Source organism: Akebia trifoliata, chromosome 9 (assembly GCF_017979445.1).
Source record: "Akebia trifoliata isolate Shusen 1 chromosome 9, ASM1797944v1, whole genome shotgun sequence".
Taxonomy (NCBI): domain Eukaryota; kingdom Viridiplantae; phylum Streptophyta; class Magnoliopsida; order Ranunculales; family Lardizabalaceae; genus Akebia; species Akebia trifoliata.
In genome coordinates, this window is record NC_141383.1 from 16,001,801 (window position 1) to 16,018,962 (window position 17,162).

At 32.9% G+C, this 17,162-nt stretch overlaps 1 protein-coding gene across 2 annotated transcripts; it reads right to left on the minus strand.

Annotated features, from left to right (window-relative positions):
• Positions 1-203: 203 nt before the first annotated feature.
• LOC147394406 (PR5-like receptor kinase) lies at positions 204-4,191 on the minus strand. Of its 2 annotated transcripts, none has more exons than XM_086453879.1 (3): positions 3,628-4,191; positions 1,542-1,568; positions 204-1,378 (listed from the first exon to the last, which is right to left on the minus strand). In XM_086453879.1, the coding sequence occupies exons 1-3, from the start codon at positions 4,037-4,039 to the stop codon at positions 261-263; spliced, it is 1,557 nt and encodes a 518-aa protein (XP_086310005.1). In that variant the 5' UTR covers positions 4,040-4,191; the 3' UTR covers positions 204-260. The 2 variants fall into 2 exon arrangements, with proteins under 2 accessions (XP_086310005.1, XP_086310006.1); XM_086453880.1 differs by having other exon boundaries at positions 205-1,375; positions 3,628-4,190.
• Positions 4,192-17,162: the final 12,971 nt, after the last annotated feature.

The window sequence follows — 17,162 nt, forward strand, 5'->3', positions numbered from 1 at the left end:
TTGAATGGGACCCTATATGTATATATATATATATATATATATATATATATATATATATATATATATATATATATATGTTAATTGGTTGTTATAAGCAAAAGTTGCTACATTAAAAGAAGCTTTCTTAATCTCTAATACTATCATCAATCAACTGCAAATTAGCATAAATTTGAAATACATTTTTTTTATTCGATAGATGAAATGAATTTATAAAGCTTTTATGTGAAAGAAAAAGTTAGATATATTATAAAGTAATAATTTTACAAAGTTGATTTGGTTGAAGAAGCTTCTGGTGATCTTGAAGGAGATGTAAAAAGTGACATGGGTGGAATTTGCAATCCTTCAAGGCTTCCTTCTAACATCTCCAACACTCTATTCATCGCAGGCCTACTCGATGGATCCATCTGTATGCACCACAAACCTACCAAAATCATTTTTCGTGCAATTTCTTCATCCGTAGTAGTTGTAATTCCACGTAATCCCAAATCAATGCATGTATCAAGACGCTTGTGAATCCAATGTGGAAAATATATTTCACTAATATTTTCTACTCCTGGATCAATGTTCTTACGTCCTCCAACCATTTCGAGCAGCATCATTCCATAACTATATACATCTGACTTGTACGAGACTCCTCCGAAATTTCTATAAATCAATTCTGGTGCAATATACCCTGGAGTCCCTCTAGCACCTATCATCGAAACGACACTTTCTTTCTTAAAGCACAATTTTGCCAACCCAAAATCGGAGATTTTTGGACAAAAGTCTTGGTCTAGAAGAATGTTATGAGGCTTTATATCAAAATGTAATATTCGTGTGTTACAACCACGGTGCAAGTACTCTAGTCCCCGAGCAATGCCAACAGCAATTTTGTATAATGTCTCCCATTCAAGGTAAGGATGTTTCTGTAATGGTTTTTCATCATATATGAATTTTTCAAGAGATCCATTGGGCATGAAGTCGTAGATAAGAGCTCTTTTGGAAGACTCAACACAGAAACCTAGGAGACTCACAATATTAATATGGGAAGTTCTACTAATGCTTGCAACCTCATTAATAAATTCTTCTCCATTTCCTTTTGATTCTCTCAACAACTTTACAGCCACCATACGCCCATCGAATAGCTTTCCTCGAAACACGCTACCATAAGCTCCTTGGCCTAATTTGTCTTTGAAGGAGTTAGTCATTTTCTTGACATCTGAGTATTGGTATCTTTTTTGAATCAAGGATGCATGATTCTTTAAAAATATCTCCATACTTTGAGAATTTTCTGTCTTTTTCTTCCAAAAGAAAAATACATCTGAGGAAAATTTCTTTCTCAAACAAGATATTATAACTACCATTGTAGCTATAACAATGATACCAGCTATCAATGCTGCTGCATGAAATGAACAGAGGACAAAAAGAATCTAATTAACTTTTGGATGCCTGAAATATAATTTGTTTGGAAAAAAGAGTAAGAAAACATGAACTTTTTATAGATCAATTGGCATAAAAAAGAGAAAAAATCATAAAAGAAACTTTGTCGACGGATACCTTACCTATAGCAAACTTGAATTTTACATTTCCTGCGGAACAAACGATACATAGATTTAGTTGAAACAAGAAAAATTATGAGATATTTACAAAAAAGTGATCAACTTTTGATGAATTTATGATTCCGGCTCACTGTTCATTCTAATTACCAAAACGTGAACAATAATGAATTCAGAGGATTTTAAAGTGACTATTTCGCAGGTTTAAAGTGACTACGAAATAATCACTTCAAAACCATCGAATTCGTTACCATTCTGAATTTTTTTTTAACAAAAACGTCATCATTCGCATTTTGGTAATTAAAATGAGTAGTGAGCCGGAATCATAAATAACTCATTTTCACCTCATGAAATAGTAATTCACCCAAAAATTATTCCAATGTAACTTAAACGTTTTTGCATGATTTCAATATAATCATAAAAAAGATTTACCATCATTAATTGTGGATGGAAATTGTATCCCTCAAGAGTTGGTAGGAATTTTACATGATGATTTCATATCTAATTATTCTCGTTCCTGATATCGATTTAAGGGAGGTGCTGTCTACAACCCTAGCTTACCTAGAAAAATACATAATCATACACATGATGGCTTGATCAGTGTATAGCATGATAAGATTGTATGGGAAGTTTAATTTTGAATCTCAAAGTAATTAAATATTTAGTCAACAAAACTTAACTCCAAAAAGAGGTCCATCGATAGATTCAAGAGATCATTTTGTACTTTTATCATATTATTTACTGAGTAGAATGAAAAATTCAGGTTTTCAGGGATGGATTTTCCAAACATCAAACAACGTTTGGTGCTCAGCATCAAATATATGGTTGAGATGAGTGGAAAAACTCTGGTTTCTTAGGATTGATTATGTTTCTTAGCTATCGATAGCTAGGATTAACCATCCTCTCATCTTAGTTGTTTGTTTGATGGAGAACCTCAAACCTTGTTGGATACTAGAATTGACCTCTAACTATCTTAGTCTCAATCGCTCTGAAATTATTTTCTAAGGGTTTGTTTAGTTTAACATGGAAAATTGGTGGGAAATTAAACTTTCATGGAATTTGTTTTCTTTGTTTAATTTGTTCATTTTTCACCCCCTCCTCTCTCTCTCTTTCCCCTATGACAAAAACCTAAAAGAAGGATACCAAGTTTGATCCCCTCACAATATTCTTAAACAAAAAAGAATGGGGTAAAATAGAAAAAAATTACTTAAAGGACCCTCACGGATGGGTTTTTTTTTCTAAATAGTCCTTATCTTTTGCACAATAACTTGATAGGACATTCGATAAACTTTTTCTTTCTCAATGATCCCTCGTTGCTGTGAGTTCACAATTTTTATTGTCGAACTTGACATTTTTTTATTTAGTGTCGAGTTCACAATTTTTACTGACCAACTCACCACTATTTACTGTCGAGTTCACCACTTTTTATCTACCAACATTGATAAAATCCACCCATTTTATAATTTTAAATTTTTTGACTAAAATATATGGAAAGATCGACTAAAAAGTTGAGATAACGACTTGTTTAGATGATTTCAATCCAAAAGAACCATTCTTGATTAATATAAATTTCAGCTAAGAGTCTCTATAAAAAAGACGATTGAGAATTGAGATATGGGGAAAACCCAATTTGCTTAGAGATCAGTTTTAGTTTTCTAGGGATAATATAAATTATTTTTTGATGCATTTTTATCTGGGGTCATCTCAACAACTGTTTGTTTGATGGCTAAATTAGTGTATGGAAAACACTAGTCTCAACTCTCAACCTGCGGTTGATGCTCTCTGTCAAACAGACGGTTGAGACATGCACTACAAGATTTCCTATAAAAATGTATCCCTTGAAAACAAAGTAGTAATCGCTAAGAAGTTTATATTATTCTCTAGGAAATCTGCATTTTTCCTCTCATGTAGACTGACAGTCTATTTGATGGAGATAGAAAAGTGTATCCCTAGAGAGAAGGGGAAAAAAAAACGTAGAAATTCTTTTCTTTGAAGGTTTTACTGATCTCTAGGAAATCCGTGTTTTCTCTTCTATCTCAACTGTCTGTTTGATGGACGAAAAGCCTCAAAAGTCCTTAGCCGATTTACGTACCGTGTGCGTGATAAGTAGATGCTGCATCGGGAACTGTAGATGAAGTCGGGGTCGGGGCAGCTGTTTGATTCTTGTCTGCAGTAGCGCTTCTTGTTACATTCAGGGTTGAATTTTGAGGAGGGCTTGTTATTACTGCTGGCACAGGGGGTGATGTGACAGGAGCGTAACCTATTGATGGCGGAGGAGCGTCAGATATTACTGGGTGTGCACTCGCAGCGGGTGGGGGTGATTTCACAGTAGAAGAGTCTGTTCGACACAGGTAGATCTCCTTACAACTCCCAGAGGTTCTTGAGTTGTTATTTGAACTATCGGCTTCAATTTTCTGACATAAAGATTTCGGTAGATTGATAAAGTTGATGATGAAGTACAAGAAAAAGAAGAAATTAATAAGTTGGATGAGGTGAAGCTTCATTTTGAAACGAAGAAGAAGACAAGATGTCTGTGAATGAATGAGTTAACAAGGAAATTGGAAGAAGAAGTAGGCTTATTATTTCAATAATGGGACCCTGACGCGTTGAAACTAAAGATATCAAGACTTCAATCATCAATGAGTCTCCATGATTTCCTAGGGATCCGTTTCTGTTAGGAATCTCCATGGTGTAGCCTTTCATCTCAGCCGTTCTTTGATGGAGATGAACCTGATATTTTCCACACACACACAAAAAAAAAAAAAAACAGGTAATAATAAAGTGGAGTCAAGAATAAACCACCGACTTTAGACTTTGGACTCATCTAGCGTGCGGTGCGGTGTGAAAACAATTGTGACTTGGAGGAAGCCCTTTGAGTTTGGTTGTCTTTTGAGATAATTTCTTAAAATGAATTACCTTCATCTTCCCTCTTCAATCATTTTCTAAAATTCTTTATTATTATTTTTTTTCCTTTTTTTTTTCCCAAAAAAGACCTTTGTCTTCAACATTTGCTTTTGATGGTATTTAATGCGGATCTCGAGACTTTGATTAATATATTTTGAATTAGATTTGAATAATTGATGGAAAATCCCTTGATTAGGGGGACATTGACTCATTTCATTTAGTTTCATCTTTTATATCTATATAAGGAGAGCTGCCATGTAAATGAGAGAGGGCTTTTGGGAGGAGGAAAAATAAAGAAGAGGCTAGATTTTGAAGATCTTATAATAGCTTCAAAAATAGTGGAATGGTTCTTCGGAATCCGGGAACGAAGTCCAATTTTGAGACGAACATCATGAACAAATCTTGTGATTTGTCTTCCCTCCCTTTTTTGTCTTTTCTTTGATTATTTTTATATGTTATTTTTTATCGTTCGTATGCATCAATAACAATGAAGATTGATTATTATTACAACATCCGAGATTTTACCTTTACAAATTGGTGTCATCCGTGGGATATCGATCAAAAAATTATGTTTAACCATACAAAAACTCAATCCAGTGTTGGGGATACCCCAAATCAAGTTTTGAATTTTTATTTGGCTTTGTTAAAAGATGAATCATTGATTGTCGATTGGAATCTTTGATTGTAAGAGGAAGATTGACGAAATCGATTCAATGAAAGGATCACGGACTTGAATTGATCAAGGAGAATAAAAAATATATATATTTCAAGCGGTCAGGTTTTATAATTGGAATTTTTGTGAAGGAAACTAAGTATCAGTGGTGAATAACTCATCTTTTAGGATGGAGAATGACTACGTGATGCAAACATCATCAAAGACAAGGAGGTGAATCACACGGTCATATGCATCTTATTGTGAGGGATAAACAAGATTCTAAGTTGGTCTTCCATTGATGACGGTTGTAATGTAAAAGGAGAAAATAAATGCATTAGGTTAAGGATATGTTATGGTGAAAACCACAACACATAGAATCATTGTGCAGATCACATCTTGGTACATTAAGGCATAGGGGTGCCTCCAATATTATCTCACAAATACCACTCAATCAATGGTTCAAATTCTCTGTTCGATAACTCAGATTAAATTTGGTGATCAAAAAAATTCTCAAGTATTTTTTATGTTTATATTTGCACATGGTAACATTGGAACATGATTGTTGGGGTATCATGTGCATTATTTTTGTGGGCAACTCAGTCCAAATCCAACTTGGTGACCCAAGTTACTTAATTGTCAACTTAATCAAGTCAACCAATGTATGGTGTCAGGCAATTATATTACTCAGGGGCTTAATTCATGTTGATAGTAAGGATCACAGGACCTAATTTGTTATTAGAGTCAACTCAACATAAAAATGACATGGGGGCTAACTTTATGCCCAACTTGATTGAGTCCAAGGACTCCGTTGAGTTAAGTATTTCCCTTTATTCGTTCCACCAAATTAAGTGGTATACACTAGTACTCACTTTTAACCCAATTTATGAAATAAAATTATTTAATTATCACTTGGGGGCTAATAATGACAACGTTATATTTCGTGGATATGTTATTGTTGTTGTTGGTGTTGTCTAAGAATTGTAGGTTGCAAAGAAAGCACTTATAAAACCAAACTCATTGAGAAAGTCTAATCCACATTCTAAGATCTCAAATGATTAAGTTTCTACCCCGAGTGGCAAAGCCGTCCTGAGTGGCGATGGGTCTAAACTGACCAAGTTTTTGTTTTGGGTAACAGAATAGTCCTGAGTGGATAGGGGTCATGAGTGGCCAAGATATCCTAAGTGAGAAAGAAGTCCTGAGTAGTTTAAAGGTCTTAAATGACTAATGTCCCAAGTGACACATCTGTAGTGAGGGGATGAGGGTCCTGAATGATCAATGTCCCAAGTAACAGCTCTGCCCTGAGTGGCTAAAGAGGCTCAGAGTGAACACAAGTTTCCGAGGTATTATCGTCTCGTCAAATGAAGATAAAGGGACAATACTTTTGTAAGATAAAACGAAGATACGAGAGTAGTATAGTATTCTCGTAAGTGGATCTCAGTCTCACCAATCTCCACCTACAAGAGGAAGCTAATTATAAGGGGTAAAATCAATATTAGACATGTGGCGTAAGTAAGGCGAATATTGGTTATATGTCAGATTTAATGAGTATCTCGAGGTTTCAATTAGTATATTTTGAATTAGATTTAAATAATTGATGGAGAATCCCTTGATTGGGGGGAAATTGACTCATTCCATTAGGATGTAGTTTCATCTTTTGTATTTATATAAAGAGAGCTATTATGTAAATGGGCGGGGGCTCTTGGGAGGAGGAAAAAAATGAAGAGAAGACTTGGTTTTGTAGATTTTGTAATGACTTCAAAAATAGTATAAAGATTTTTCGGAACTCAAGGACGTAATCCGATTTTAGAACGAATCTCGTGAACAAATCTTGTATTTTGTCTTGTCTCCCTTTTTTACTTTTCGTCAATCATTTTTATATGTGATTTTTAATCTTTCGTGTGCATCAATAACAATGAAAATTGATTGTTAGGAATAAATCTTCAGGAATGGACAGTATCCAAGATTTTACCTCTATAGTGGTAAGAATCATAAGTATTGATAAATTAATTGAGAGATTTTTCACTCATATCTGTTTGTTCTTCTAAATCAATGAAATGAAAATAAATAAATTTTGTAATAATACACAGTGTATGGGCATACCTTCATAACCAATAAGGAATCAAAGTAATCCCTACAAGTACCCTCTTCATGGCCTTGGGGGGCAGGGGTCGAATTAATACCTGCACGTGAAATATGAGAGTTACTATTGGCACCCTGAGTGTTTACTTATTACACCCCTAATTTAAATATATAAAAAAATGAAGTCAATAACTGGTAATAAGTAAAGGTCAGGATGCAAGTAGAAACTCTCTCTCTTGCTACCTATTTAAAGATTTCTATTAGTTAGATTTAGAATTTTATATGGCCTAATCCTAATTGTTAACAACTGTTGAAGTTGTTAATTTCAATGTATAATATATCTCGCTTTATAACATTGAAATAATTACTTGAACCAAACTTTTGTAATGTTTTATTACGTGCAAAAATGGTAAATTCAATTTCAAGATCCGTCAAATTTAGAAAAATACCACTAAATTCAACATGTCTTGACATCGAATTTACCCCTTTTTCACGTAGTGTTTGAATGGTATGTTTTTAATCTTTACTTAGGGCATGATTAATAATTTAAGACATTAGGGTCACTACAAAATAAACAGTCTTCACCGGTGTTTTAAAATCGCCGCCAAATGCTAAAGAAGCGTCAATATTATATATCAACGGTTGTTAGCATTTAGCTGGCAATTATGGCGTTGAGGAAATATATAACGGCGCTTTACACGGCGGTTATAAAACCGCCACTAATAATATCTTTTTTTCCAGCGGTTTTTAGAACAATTACCAGTGGTTATGAAATACTTTTTTATACCCCATAAGTAAAGAAGCATCACAAAAGAAAAGGAAAGCATATAAATCTTGCTAAATGTGGCACTTCTAAAGTTGCTCAAACACGAAGTTGTTCTTCCACATTTTCAACAGTCACCTTGTCATGACATTTTCCCTATTTTCCTAACTAACTTCGAACCTTAATATAAACGATTCATCCAAACTCAACCTCCAACCAACCTGAGTGGTCTCCTTCCCACTATAGGCAAAACAGATGAGGAAAGGGAAAGGTCATCACACTATAGGCAAAAATTTAAAACAATGACCCACAACAGAGTGAAAGAACAACCTAGATGGCAACTTATACAAGAGATTGAATATCCTCACCTTCTGCCATTCTTTATGGTCTACTGGAGAAAGATGAAATATGATTACCATTGGGTTAATCATGTTGTGGAACCAAATTTAAGCGCACGACACATTATAACATAATACAATCCCACATAGTTTCAGACTGCTGTACAAAGCCAATGAGTCCTTCTTACCTATGGGCTGACTACAAGGAAATCCATGCCTTCAACTTGGTGTTCGAAAACCATGCCAAGAAATAAATCAACCTAAAGCCAACCACGAGAGTGCTGGCAGTTGTAGACTCACTGTAAACATAAAAGAATTGCATCAGTTTTGGATAAAATAAGACTAACAGTCAATCAATTAGTAGGCCACTTAGTACGTACATAAAGAACTGTTTGGATACCAAATGAAAATACGAACACCCCTGCAAAACAGTAAATTATGGATATGTCCCTCCTCCCCTCCCACCAAATTACATTTGGAGGAAAGAGTCAATTTGACACACATAAAAAAAAGTTAATGTAAAAAAAAATCATAAACACTTCATTGGGTAGTGTTACATAGGTTGCATCTACTAGAGTGAAGTTTAAATACTTGCAACAAAGATGGGGAAAATACGTAGATAATGAATATCACAGCTAAACTAACTATCAAGATGATCATAATATATTAGAAAATGTACCTCCATGTCATTGACATCCTATAACAGCTTAGTTGCAACCTAAATTTCACCTAGGACTTCAATCTTCACTGAAATAGAAGCATGTGTTACCTCATTAGCAACAACTCGATGTGTAATCAGTTGAAAATGATCTCATAAACAATGTATAAGAGGAAACATCTGAGGTTGCTTATATATAAGAAAATAACTAAACTACCCACCATAACTCGTCTAAATAATTTAAAGATAGAAAATCAGAATTGAAATCATTCTTAATAAAAAAATTTATTGGCCCATGTGCTGTGAAAATAAGTCTGTTATAGGGTAGCATAATGAATTTCATAGACCCAACAGCACACCTAACATAAGTCTAAAAGGAAGTATCGTCCATTAAGTACAAAAAATGCTACTACATCAGGAATAGAACTTAAGAGCCTTGCACTATTAATAGTTAATATCAGAAATTCCAACTCCAATAGTCATCCAAGCTTGGGACTATCCTTTTCCCTCCTCCTTTATCCGGGCTTGGGACTGGCAATGTAAAAAATATAATTTTACATTGGCAGAGTTAAAAAGGGGTTTGTTAACAAAAAAATAGTTATAAAAGAAATCATAAAACATATGTAGGTAAAAAAGTCTATGTAATGATCCATTTCATGCAAACAACTTGCACACATATAGGATGAGAATGCCATACGTATCGATTTGTTGAATCTTCCAGTCCATTTCATCTATTTAGGTTAGTAATGGACACAATCCCAATTTTCAATATTTATAGACCATTATCAATATTTACAACCATTATCTCGAAAATCATAAGTTTGTCTCGAAAAGCAAGTATTACAAACCATTATCCAAAACACAAGATTCACTTAATAAAACTAACTAATTTAGAAGTTTTTCTGACAAAAGAATGCATCAAATCAATCATCTGACGGTTGTGTTGATGTGTCCAATGGAGTTGGGAACGTACAGCCTGGTGGAGTTAAGAATGTGCCGCCAAACTATAATAAACATAAACATATCAGATTATTAGATATATTATATTTATATATCTAAAAACTTAATAAATATAAATTTTTTACTTATACATCGTGATAGGTTCATAACCATCTGTGCTAGATTATCAAACTCAACTTTATCAGCTTGTCTTCGTCGCTCGGCTTCATCCTTATCAGCCTATCTAAGCCGTTCGGCCTCAATCCTATCGGCTTCTCTAAGTCGCTCAAACTCAATCCTATCGGCTTCTCTAAACCGCTCAAACTCAATCCTAGACCTCTCTTTGTTTCTCTATTTCATTCCTAGCCATCTCAAGCTGATGCTCCAAGGATGACCTCTCATTCTCACGCTCATCCTTTTCACCAGTCAAATTCTCCTCTAATGTTCTTATCTTATCTCTCAACATGGTCATCTCTTCACTATTCATGGAAGAGGATGAGTCCTGGCTAGATGATGACCCCCACAACTTTGTGGGAGTCGGACCCAACCCAAATCCAAGAACTCGACCGAGTCTCTATGCATCCATGACCTGACTAAGTACATCATTAGGTCCACTTATATCCTTTGAGCCCTCTGGTAATTTTTCGAGTATTTCTTGCATTTCCTTCTATAAAAAAGTGATTGATGTAAATTTCATAACTACTATATTTTTTTTAGAGCTCTATAAAATAATGTAATTGCACTTACTATTTTGGTAGCAGCATTATCATCCACAGGCACCCCATCTTTATGAGAATGAGTCTTTATCCACATTTCAGCTCTACTAGGGGGTATACCGGTGCCATTTTTATCTTCCTATTAAGAAATTGATGAGAAAATAATAGTTAATCACATGATTATACTAAAAGAACAATGACAATGAACTAAATATTATTATGATTTATAATACCTCTTCGTGGCGAAAGCAAGTAAAGCTCTTTAAACCAGACGTATGTAGCATTGTCTGCTGTGAGCAATTCTTCTTATTTGTCTCACTTCGACACTATATTAAGGATAAACAATTAATAAAAATATCATATGCAATGGTAACAAATCTGAAATATTAAGTATGTACCTGTCCTAACTCTAAATTCCAATAATCTATGAGCGTTGCCCATTGCTCAATAGGAACACCATCGAGACGATGCTCATATCGGGTTGTATCATCATCGTACACATTGTAAATAGTACGTTTAAGACCGCACTTGTAGTCCTTCTATTTCTTACCCATTGTTTTCATGATAAATGGGTGATTCTCTCCCACAATTTCGAACTTTTCCTATATATATCAACATGACAATCAAATATTATATCATTCTAAAAGTTTCCAGTAAAGACAAAAATAAAATATATTATTATTATGTTAAAACATATTTTACCTACCAAAAGCATTTGTCATGCACGCTCTTTGTCATCTTTATCCATCTTCCTCTACGATTGAACATCTAAACAAAATACACGTGGATCTCTAGCTATAACCCCACAAAAGTTAGACATCTTCGGCACATGTTTTCCAAATGGTTGTTTAGCCTGATCAAATTCTACTTTTAGCCTCTTATTTGATAGGAGAAAAAATAAGCTCAGGCACCTTGTTGGACCTATTGTTTTCTTAGTAGTGAATCCAGACAACCCCTCACTGATCTCATACTGTGATGGACTTAACTCATCATTTGAAGGGTCCATTTAAGACATGCAATAAACAAAAGAGTTAGCACACAATAAATTATATGAAAAATAAATTAAATAATTAGTCATTTCTAACCAAATAAACATATCAATTAACATTATAAGTTTTGATTGATTGTGGAACCCTTACAAGCAACAAATTTAATTTTAATAATAACTCAAATTACCAGACAAATAAGAAGTAGATCCAAGTTCACGCTATAACATGAACTAGTAAACAATAATACCCAATACAAGTTGGGTATCTTTAAATATCAAATTACCAGAAACAGAATAAATCCCATAAAACTTAACCCTTAATTATTAATCAAAAACTAAAATATTCCTCCATAAATTTCCTGAAACCTGTATAGCATACCCAATTCAAGATTCTACACAAAAGCCAACATTCAAGTAACAATTTTACCAAAGAAATCCATAGTCCTATAAAGAAGAAGGAACAAAAACTCCAAAATTCATGAAAAAAAATTGGTTCAATAATATCCCATACAAGTTGGGTATCTTTAAAGATCAAATTACCAGAAACAGAACAAATCCCATAAAACATAACCCTTAATTATTAATCAAAAATAAAAAAATTCCTCCATAAATTTTCTAAAACCTGTATAAGCATACTCAATTCAAGATTTTACACAAAACCCGTTAAATTTTCGCTGTAAAAGTAGTCATTTTTGTAGTGAATCAAAACAATTAAAACATAATCAAAATGAACATCCATAGTTCTATAAAGAAAAAGAACAAAAACTCAAGTAACAAGAGATAAAGAGATTCATTAAAAAAAATAATTAAAACAGAATCAAAATGAACGTCCATAGTTCTATAAAGAAAAAGAACAAAAATTCAAAAATTCATGAAAAAATAACATCTAAGAAAAAGTAAATGATATTTATCAAAGTAAATGAGGTTTAAAAAATACAATCTTACAAACCTTAAATCTACAAAGCCCTGGTAAAACAACTGCAACTAGTTTAACTTCTACGTCTTTAGTAAGGATGCAAACCGTAACAGGACGAAGAGGGTATGAGAAGGAGAGATTGAGAGTTAGGGTGAGAGAGTGCGATATAGATAGAGAGAGTGCGAGAGGGAGATAGAATGAAACAAGAGACGTAGTGTAAGAGGAAGAGAGGAAACAAAATGAAAAGTTGGCACCAAAAGATTCGTGATTCATCGACGATTTCCCACAAAATGCCGTCGATGTTGCTCTGTTGGTGGCAGTTCACAATAAAAATGCCTCTAAAAAATAGATTAACCTTTGGCTATTTTACATATGAATTGGGTGGCGTTAGCAAAAGTTGGTGTGGTAATAGAAGCTTTCTTATTTTATCCTTTAACTCTATGTAAAGCTGTCAACGGATGCGAATATTTGAATCCAACATTTTTATCTAATATCTGAATTCGAATTCGAATCTAATATTCTAATCCAATTATTCTATCGGATATCAAATAATATCCGATTTCGAATTATTTGTATTAAAAAAAAAAAAGCATAACTTTTCCTTATCCAATTAATTTTTCATTATTAAAAATAATAATTATATATTATATTATTTATATAAAAATTAATCAAATAAAATAATATATATTATATATTATTTCGATTCAGATATTATCAAATTCGAAATGTTAATATCCGAATCTGTATGCAATAAGGATTCAAATATATAAAACTATCCGAATTCGAATTTGATATCAAAAAATTTTGGATAAATATTCGATATTTCGAATTCAAATTTTCTACTATCCATTCACACCTTTAACTCAATGAACATTTAATCGAATTCGAATGTCCAACTAATCTAGAAGGATAAAAAATTTGCAAGTCTACTCAGATGAAATAAATAAATATATTTAACATATAAGTATTTTTAAGATACATCTCCTAAAAACAATCATATATAGCCAATTAAATTGGTTGAGTTTTTTATCTAAAGTAGTTCATTTTTTGGATGACTTGATCGACATGAGGAGTTGAATCAGTTGATCTGCCGAGTTAACTGGCAAGTTGGGTTCATAAAGTTTTAGGTCAAAACACCTTGAAATCCAATGAAATGGAATTGACTCGTTCAAGTTTTGAGCTGACTCAATGAGTTGTAAAACTATGATTTTACATGCTAATGTGTAGTAAGGTGAATATTTCCTTGTGCACCCTGTGATATCAATCATTTCATTGGCTGATCTTTAGGTAGTTTGGGAAATATAGGAAGTGAAATGGTATCCTTAAAGAGATCTGTGGCAATAATTCATTCAATTTTTTTTTCTTTTTGGTTGTTAATTTGTTTTTGTTTCTTTTTTTTTAATAGTAATAAAATTTATTATTTAAGATGTAAATTTGGATATTTTGTGAGTGTAGGGGAGAAAAGTTAAACAAGACAACTTTAGAAGCATGGATGAAAGAGAAAAACCCCTCGGCTCTTGAACACATACTCAAATTGTTTAATGAGATAAAAGGGAAAGGGTTAAATATCTTTAGATAAAATTCTGAAAACATGTGCAACTTTTGTTAAAATTATCGTTCAAGTACACTGTTCATTTCACTTCAAAAAACATGCATAATGAGATTGCAGAGATTTTAATGTAACGATCTCATCTCACTTATAAAAGATAGCGAGATCACTGATATTTATTCGAAAAGTAACAATCTTGCTAAAAGCTAACGAGATTGCTGCTATTTACCAACATTAAAAAAAGGTTATAAAACATATTTTATAAATTTAATAAATTAAAAAGATGAACGAGTTAAATTAGCGGTGCGTGTTAATTAATGGCATTTCAATTAAAATGTCGTTATTTTTATAATATTACCAACGGTTTAGTAAAAAATGACGTTGTTTCGTATGTATTAACAGCATTTTTGAACCGCCGTTACATCTACTTTTAGAAATTTAAAAAATATTCGAGTTGATTAATGGCGTTTCTAACCAAACGCCTTTATTTGTATTATATTACCTGCTGTTTAGTAGAAAATGCCGTTGTTTCATATGTATTAACGGCATTTTTGAACCGCCATTAAATCAATTTTTATAAATTTAAAAAATATTCGTGTTACTTAACGGCATTTTTAACAAAACGCTGTTATTTGTATTATATTACCAGCGTTATTTTGTGTGTATTAACGACATTTCTGAACCGTTGTTAAATCTATTCTTTATAAATTTAAAAAATATTCAAGTTAATTAACGGTGTTTCTAACAAAACGTCGTTATTTGTATTATATTACCAGCGATTTTGGAAAAAATGTCGTTGTTTCATATGTATTAACGGCCTTTTCAAATCGCCATTAAATATATTTAAAAATATTCGAGTTAATTAACAGCGTTTCTATGTAAACGCTGTTATTTGTATTATATTACCAGCAGTTTAATGTTTCCTATGAATTAACGGCATTTGGAACCACCATTAAATCTATTTTCATGTATTTAAAAATATTTGATTTAATTAACGACGGTTTAAGGTTAAATGCCGTTGTTGGTCAAGAATTAATACAATTCTAGAAAACGCCGTTGTTGGTTAAAAATTAATGACGGTTTTTATAAAACACCGTTAAATTTCTGCCATAAATTGTAGCCATTTTTGTAGTGGGTGTGAATAATATTTGTACTCCATCAGTTCACATATTTACTGCGTTCACTCTCCACCCATCATTCACCATCAAAATCCAATCTAGCAACCATATCCAACTCCATCCATACCAAAAATAATATAGTTAAAAAATAAAATATCAAAGTTAATAAACCCAATCCACTGTCCACATCCATCATTTGCCATTAACTCACATGGGTCATCATCCAAACAACGATGTATGGTGAAAGAATAAAGTTATTTCTGAGGCTTTAACTTGGGCAGCTAACTCGAAGTCAACCTGATTAATGGGGGAGCATGGGTTGGTTTATATGGAAATGAGTTGAGCCTGAGCTAGAAAATTTCAATCCAAATTTCAAATCCGATGCTATATATTTATATATAAATATTTTGATTTAATTAAAAAAAATATATTAGTTTTCTCTTCCTAAATATATTTGTAAAATTGAGATTTTTTCTTTCTACATTTAAATTTATTACTATATATATGTGTGGGTAACGTTCTTTGACAAAATTCAAGACAACATTCTAGACAAAGTTTTGTCTTACAGATTTTCGAAGATGAAGAGTCATTTTTAGATAAATTTTGATGAGAAACGAAATAAAAAATAAAATAAAAACTCCAAGAGTGACAAATCACAATCGTGTACACTCTTATTTCAGCCATTCCTCTGAAGGGATGATCCTGAAATTTGCCAAAAAGGCCATAAAGAAGGGTCAAGGATCCAAGACCACAAAATTTCAACTTTCGACGTCAAACACAACCCTAACGTGTAGTGTCAAAACAATTGTGACTTAGAGAAAGCCCCTGGATTTGGCTGGTCAAAAATTCACTATGATTCCATTGTAGCCGAATGTGGTAAGCCACCGAACAATTTCCAATGGGCCAAAATACCCATCGTAAATTATGACTAGTTTCGTGGGGTCCATCTAGAATTTGATGGCCCTAAGCCCTTGAATCTGGATTTGATCAGCAAAAATCAACGGCCCAAAGCCGGTGAATCTGGTATACCACAGAGCATTCGATAGCCTTGGGCAGCTAAACCTGAACCTACACGTGCAACCAAACAAAAATTATAGGGTAATTTACCAAAACATACCACAAAAATTGAAAAATAATTAAAATTATGCACTATTCATCTTAATTCCGAAGACGATAATTACTATTTTCAAAAATAACTTGTTTTACTAAAATAGTAAAATTTGAAATGAACAATATTTTGTTATCAAAAATATCTTTTTATCATCTTTTTATTAGATAGTATACACATCCCCTGTTTAAGTGGTGTTGGATTGGCAATTTAATAATCTATGTGGGCCCAACGACCTTTAGTAAGGATTTCAACGTAAGTTAGCCTAGTCTTCGTTTTTAGAAAGAAAGGTTAGGTTTGTTGAGTCCAAAATTCGATAAAGTAAGGGAGTTTTCTCGATGGAAAATGCTGAAATAACACAAATTATTTACTGCAATTCTCACAAGTCTGACATGGGATGTGCACATAACCAAAGATGTTTTTTCTTGTGATACGAGTAAAAATCATCTACGATTATGTATGCATAACCACGTCAGAATTGTGAGAATCACTGTAAATCTTGTGTCACCCAGCACTGTTCTTTTTCAATAGAATGCACCAGATTGGTCTCTCCTATGGCAATGTGAAAGCCTACAAAATTATTAATCCGCGGCCCTCTTACCTATAAAGTTGTCATCTTTATTGACAGTCAAAAGTTTGTAAGCTCTAAATGTAGTGATGTACATTTGGATAAATCCGAATTGAATTTTTGGGTTTGGTCCGGGTTTAACTAAAAGCAAGATCAGACCGAAAGTTTTGGATTTGGCTTTTGTTCGGATTCAAGTCTCAAACATCATAATCGAACCAAGACCGAACACAAATTTTCAAATAAATTTAGAGTTCAGATTCAGTCAGAGTTCAGGTAAATCCAATTTTTTGAATTTGAAATTTGAATTAAAATTGTTGCAATTTTGAAT